At 37.1% G+C, this 6,928-nt stretch overlaps 1 protein-coding gene across 2 annotated transcripts; it reads right to left on the bottom strand.

Annotated features, from left to right (window-relative positions):
- Positions 1-695: 695 nt before the first annotated feature.
- LOC124291992 (prolyl-tRNA synthetase associated domain-containing protein 1-like) lies at positions 696-3,488 on the bottom strand. 2 transcript variants are annotated; one of them, XM_046729070.1, is made up of 3 exons: positions 3,363-3,488; positions 1,913-2,358; positions 696-1,503 (listed from the first exon to the last, which is right to left on the bottom strand). In XM_046729070.1, exons 1-2 carry the CDS (start codon positions 3,456-3,458, stop codon positions 1,918-1,920), a joined length of 537 nt encoding a protein of 178 aa, XP_046585026.1. In that variant the 5' UTR covers positions 3,459-3,488; the 3' UTR covers positions 696-1,503; positions 1,913-1,917. The 2 variants fall into 2 exon arrangements, with proteins under 2 accessions (XP_046585026.1, XP_046585027.1); XM_046729071.1 differs by having other exon boundaries at positions 696-1,516; positions 1,926-2,358.
- Positions 3,489-6,928: the final 3,440 nt, after the last annotated feature.

Here is a 6,928-nt window from a genome sequence, read left to right as displayed (position 1 = left end):
GCAATAATGACTTGTCTCCAGAATGCAAGTGAATATATGTAAATCAGAAAGAAAAATTACTTTAGGACACTGATACCAATATTTCCATGGCTATAACTTCTTTATGAAACAGGAGAGACATGTTCCTGAACTGACATGCCTGTGTTACTATGGAAACATGTTCCAGAATTCACAGTAAATAGACAAGTATGTAGGTGAGTATACATGTGGGATTGGCTGCAAAACATTATGCTACTTGCATGTTGCCAGGATGAAAACCGATTATTCTACATAAGCTAATCCAATTCCTGAGACTGTATCGCTTGGAAGAGATAATCTTAATCTTTCATATGGAACCTTCTCACCAGCTCTCTCCTCTCCAAGGATTTTGTGTGTTTACACCTAGTATAGATATTTACCCTTCAGTCCATATCCCAAGACTACCTTGTTTAGAGAAACAAGCGATTAGCCTGAACCGTACAAGATCCATGCACCTTCCTGCTGAACAAACCTGCTTGGACTGACTAATCAGTAATCATCACTTTGTTAAAAGATGTAGACTGCTGTGTATCTACCTTGTACATATCTAATTATCTGTACACAGCTGCATGCTATCATCTCTCTGTCATCTTTTCTGTCCATCTTGTTATGTACCAAGCCCTTGAAATGTACATATTTTCATTATCATAAACTGTACAGAATAAACCGTAACCATGCAAGTTTTTATGATTTATTGTGCAATATTTCTAGGGTTTTCTCCATATATCATAATCACATTTGTATAAGGTATATTTTTTAAACTATCACAAAATGTTCAGCTGACATGTATAGTGGACCTGATATGTAGCGATATTGCTCTGAGTGAATCTTACCATCATTGACCAATCATACAGAACTATGCAACAAGTCTCAACAGTATCCAAACATCACATTAGGAATATATGATCTGATGAATATTATGCTTTAAGTCTCTTGATCTGATTCAACATTAAAATCAAAAGTCATGTCCAACATCATGATCATGTCTTGGTGTAAATACATGGAAAAATATCTTCATTCATGGTCCCAAAGTTTGAGGCAGTCTTTCAGGCTGACATGTACAGATCAAATTACAGGATTTCCATGTGCTACCTGAGAACATGTTGGCCATTGATGAACAAGTCAGCCAACTGTTTATGACACAGGTCCGGTCTTCTACAATGAGGTAAAAAAGGTACAACAAGGTTATTAATTTTCAACCAGTACATAATGATCATAGCAACTATTTGAGACAGGTGGATACATAAATCTATAGATAATTGGATGAATGAGATTGAGAATCTGTGCCACCGTGATACATACTGAAGCAAGTTTTGTGTTTGAATTGTGTATTAAGTGCATCCTATCTTCCCAGACAAATACATGTATATAGACTAACAAGTAATGGTTCTTGGCTGGTTTTATATATTGGAGAAGTCATTTTTAGAAAGTGGAACAGTTCATTGAGTTTTGATGTACAACCAGTGAAGATGAAGTTGTGACTCACTCTCCTAGTCTGTAGTGATGGGAATTGGTTCATTACTACCGATCAATCATCGAAAATAATTGGTTAGCGTCATTTATGAAATTTGTTAATGCACATTAAAATAAAGGGGGGGGGAATGTAGTTCTTCTGGGTTTTTTTTGGCAAAGTTTCACATCTTTAAAGGATGACTAGTATGTTAGGAACATAAATTTCTTGGAATCTTTAAGATAAATTCAATCATGACTTGAAACGAGCTTGTAGTGCTTACGAAATTGAACAGACAAAACCAACCATGTGAAAAATATTGTTAATGAAAACAAGTGTTCCAGAATTGTTTGTGTTCGATTATGAGACATGATGATCGATTGCTTGGTCGTTTAGTCACTATGACCAATCTTCGATTACATGTATTTCAATTAATCGGACCACCACTACTAGTCTGCTGCCTGTATGGCACCAATGTCCACCAGGGTAGGCTTGTGGTCCACTGCTTCAAGGAACTTGCTGAGATCTGAAGGTGAGATACCAGTGCTTGCTGCATTGGTCATTGGATGGAAATAGAGCCTGGTGTAAGTGTCCCCTATAAAACGTGAGTCCATGAGCAGCTGCACATCCTTGACTTTATCATTGATCAGACCAAATATAGTGACACTTCCCTGCTGCAGTCCAAGCTTGTCAGACAGGATGCTCTCGTCCGCGAACCGTAGTCCTCCTGGAGCTTTTACTGCTTTAGCCAAGTCATTTAATTTGATGTCAGCATCATGAGCGGCACAGAATAAATACAGTTTCTTTTTCTTGTCTCTGAGAAACAGGTTCTTGGCAAACATTCCCTCTAGATGTGCCACATGAGGAATTGCCTGCTCTACAGTAAATACCTACAACAAACATTAAACACATTGCACATTTTGTGAGAAACTGATCACCAACAGACAGTTACCAGTGATCTGTTTCAAAGAGAAATATTTTGTCCAACAATATATGTTCAACTTTCACTTTACTATGACATTGATGTAATTTAATTTTACTTAATTTTTCAAGTTTAATGAATTGTAACTACTGACCACATCACTGAATGGAATATGTATGAAGGAAGGCTTTTTTAACTTGCATCAGTCCTGGTTAAATGGAGATAAATCTATTCATTTATTTTCCATTTTCAGGTGGTTCATTGTTGATCAAACACTACAAAATGTCATTTAAAACTGAATGCATCATGTCTTAGCAAATATTGTAAGTTAGCAAACATGGATATTTTTCTGTAGTGAGGTTTGAGCCCATAATTCTGTAAAAGTATTGCTAAAAATACTCATAATTCCTTATCCTTTCCAAAAAAACAAAACAAAGAAAATGTGTGTAAGAAAAATATACAATATATTTCGAATATATAATTTTATGCAGCCATATAACTATTGAACTGCACAAAATTGGGATTATCTCCTAAAGTGTATCAATGAGGCTGGTGAAAGAAATAAACTGAATAGTAACTATATTGAATAGGAGTGCAGATGGCTCAAAAATCAAAATGTTTTCATGCGGTTTTGAACCAAGGTTGACAAACCTGCATGAAAGTACTGTTCAAATAGACTCGAGTAATATCGAATTATCTCCCTTATGTTGACCACACCTTCCAGCGTGTTTCAACAGAAAGAGTTCGCATTCGTCATTAGCGCATAACCAGGTTCTTTTATTCTGTTTACACTTTCTACTATATGGTGCTTGTAGAATATGAGGAATATCCATTTTAACAATCCGTTGCATAACTGCATTTTCTCGTCAGCAGGTAGTTGCATCAGACACGCACTGTTTGTCTTCTATACAACCGAGTGTGCACTAGAGTACGTTTAAGGACAGAAAATTCACTTTCTACTTATCCTTGTACCTCAGGGTGTTCGTGTGTATCACAGTCAAGTCCCATCTCCACCAGCTTGGCCAGCAGTTCTTCCTTCCCTACACGCGCTGAGTCGGTGCTCGCCATGGCTGCAGGGCTGGTTAGGCGGGAAATGTAAACGTTGATGAATTATGTAGTAAGTCGATGCGCTGTTTGATTCCGTTGAAAGCTTGTTTTGATTGCAACTCTTTATTCAAACCCCGGCTAGAATGCACTTTACCGGGCACAGCCTTCGCTGCTTCCTTTACAATCCTTAGAGTTAGGCACCCTTTACGATCCTTAGGGTTAGGGAACCCCAGAAGCGCTAATAAATCTGAAAAAGTGCGCCCGGTAAAGTGCAGTACTCTCGACGTAATTTCCATAGACTTACATGTTAATTTAGTGTAGCATAAATATTTTTCTTGAATTAAATTTTCGTAAGATCCAAGTCAAATTTTGCACATTTGTGATGAATCATCTTACCTACAATCACATAATTTCTGTTTAATTTTCCATTGCTTATTTATCGAGTGGCAACAGTTTAATCAACATGTGTACAGTGCCGTGAACTCCTTTAACATGGCGGCCTATGGGGTTCTGCGTTGTGGAACCATACGTAAGTTGATAAATGTGATGTCATTAGTGGTCGGAAAATTGAACTGAAATTATGTGCGCAGATCAGAGATGATTTCAAATTTGCCTGTCATATTTTACAAAGATCCATTCTAAACTCACTTCATGAAAATTATTTATGCTACACTGAAATAACATGTAAGTCTATGCATGGACATTACGTCAAGCGTCTGAATACTTTTTGCACGGGTCTGTACTAGGACGACTTATAGCGAGTATTGCTTTTACAGTTGTATCAACATAATTACAGAAGTAAGCTCGATCTAGATATTTATAAGTTGTTTTTACAGTTATAGAAAATATGTGTATGTGCATTTATGAAACTCTTGCATGTTTTGGACGTATGACAGTACATGTAGGGGTTTGTCCTAAATGTGTCAAAACGAAAAAACTGTCTTGACAAGCCAGTTAAAAACATTTTAAAGATATTATCGAACCATGCAAGCCTATGACCAAAGCTGAATTTAGTTGGAGATATAGGTAAGCAGTATGAATAATATCACCTTGCATCAAATACACCAAGTAAGATTCTCCCTTGAAGTTATATTTAGCTCATCGTGATATATACTTTCAAGTATTATGAAGTTATTATTTTTAACACTATGTTAAGTTATCAATAACTTTTACATAATATATATGACCCTTCTTCCCACCTTTCACTATCTATCCTATCACCTACTTTTCTTTTCTCCATATAGGATTATGTTGTCTTGCTCAGGAATATTGACTGCCGAACAGTTATCGCCATATTTTAGCGGTATTTACAAAATTACTCCGCCGTTCGTTAAATTAATGAAACAAAATTAATTATGATACTTAATTAGCTATTGTGCAGATCGATGCTCATGCTGTTGATCACTGGATTGTCTCGTCCAGACTTGATTATTTACAGACCGCCATATAGCTGGAATATTGCCGAGTGCAGCGTAAAACTAACCTCACTCGCTCACTTAATTTGCTATTCACCGATGTGTCCAGCCCGTTCACTGCCGCCGATCATGTTTTTATAGAACACAGCAGAAGGGAATCATGGCAGTACAAATAGATGTTTTGTCACAACTAACTGTAACAGTTATCGCCATTTTGGAATTTCTCATGCCATACGTGAAATAATATATATTTATATCATACAGTAATCTCGAATAATTGATTGTGTGACTATTTGAATGTGTCTTTTACAGTAGATTCATTGGAAATGAAGCAATTCATGACTGTTGTGAACTTGAACTTGCTATTATATATCTTTGTTACTTGAATGTGTGACATCCCCAACTAAGTTACAATTTTTTTTATAGTTTTCATAACTATCTCTAATTTGTCTCTTATGTTACTTACCGTGAAGAATTTTCTTTTGCTGTCCTTTATTGTTGTCAAAAACCATGGAAAAAAATACCTGAAGTGTAATTGACCGGAATTCCGCAGGTGTGATGTTGATGTATTGGTGATAACTGTTCACCAGCCAGTATATCTGCAGCCTATTTTCTCTGTGACAAGGTACAAGTGATTTATTCTTCCTCACAGAAACTTATTTCACTCCCACGTGGGATACATGTACTTTTCTTAGGATCATGTGAAGCGATCAAATCACTACACTCACAGTGTGACATGTGATTCCTGATAAGAAAAGGTCCCCACTGACCATGGTTACCTATGTCTATCTGAAGAGACCACGAATACATTGGATGGTTAATCTCGTTGACTTCCATGCATCCGTGTCAGGTGTAGCCCTGCGACATGTTGGTCATTATTTATGACCTCAATAGCAGTAGTTACTAGTGGTGGTCCGATTAATTGAAATAATCGAAGATTGGTCGCACAGACTAAACGACCAAGCAATCGATCCTGTTTTCTCATAATCGAACACAAACAATTCTGGAACACGTTTTCATTAACAGTATTTTTCACTAGGTTGGTTTTGTCTGTTACATTTCATAAGCACTACAAGCTCGTTCCAAGTCATGATTGAAGTTATCTTAAAGACTCTAAGAAATTTATGTTCCTAACATACTAGTCATCCTTTAAAGATGTGAAATTTTGCCCCCAAAACGTCAAAGAACTACATGTTTTTCCCCTTATTTTTCCGTGCATTAACAAATTTCATAAATGACGCTAACCAATTATTTTCGATGATTGATCGGTTGTAATGAATCAATCATCAATTATGAGATTTTAACCAATTCCCAACACTAGTAGTTACCATACCTGGATATGTTTTTCACAAGTACGTTTTGATGATCAATGATGTCTAATGATCAATGTGTTACCAGGCAGTAATGTTACTGTGATGCTTGTCCTGAGAGGCAACTAAGAGGATGAGGTGGTCAGGCTCACTGACATGGTTGATACATGTCATTGTATCCCAGCTGCATAGATAGATGCTCATGCTGTTGGTCACTGGATTGTCTGGTCCACTGACACTCTTGATTATTTACAGACCGCTGCCATATAGCTGGAATATTGCTGTGTGTGGCGTAAACAACAAAGAAATCTGGACTGGTCAACAGACAACAACAGATGCAGGAAGTAAAAACAGCTGTTTATTAAAAAAGTGTAAGCGTTGTACAAAATACATCCAACAGATCTGCATACAGCCATTGCATAATCAATGCTGAAAAATGCAACAATGGTTTTAGAAACAGAACTATCTATACAAATATGATGAGGCCTACTCTAATCTACCTCTTATACACTGTAGGGAATGCTTTAACAAGTGAGCGAGTTGGTTTTTACACAGCCATCGGCTTACTGTGGCAGGAAAGCCTGAATTAATGCAAATCCCAGACATTTACCATTTTGGCAAAACCCGCCTGCACAGCTATGGTGCTGCCGAACCTAGAAACAATCAGTGGGAACCATTATCCGAACCAACAGTCACAGGATTTTGGCATCGGCATGATTGTAATCTACACGCACAACTACAGCTCGTCAGATCACAGGGCCACCCT

Source organism: Haliotis rubra, unplaced genomic scaffold (genome assembly GCF_003918875.1).
Source record: "Haliotis rubra isolate DU_JTF1 unplaced genomic scaffold, ASM391887v1 Scf504, whole genome shotgun sequence".
Classification (NCBI taxonomy): domain Eukaryota; kingdom Metazoa; phylum Mollusca; class Gastropoda; order Lepetellida; family Haliotidae; genus Haliotis; species Haliotis rubra.
The sequence above is the reverse complement of the archived record's forward strand: the minus strand, read 5'-3'. Positions and strand labels throughout refer to the sequence as shown.

Excerpts from the sequence above, each read along its gene's own strand:
- LOC124291992 (XM_046729070.1), bottom strand. The coding sequence starts at position 3,458 with ATGGCGAGCACCGACTCAGCGCGTGTAGGGAAGGAAGAACTGCTGGCC. Across the intron at positions 2,359-3,362 it reads ATACACACGAACACCCTGAG|GTATTTACTGTAGAGCAGGC; the intron begins GTACAAGGATAA and ends TGTTTGTTGTAG.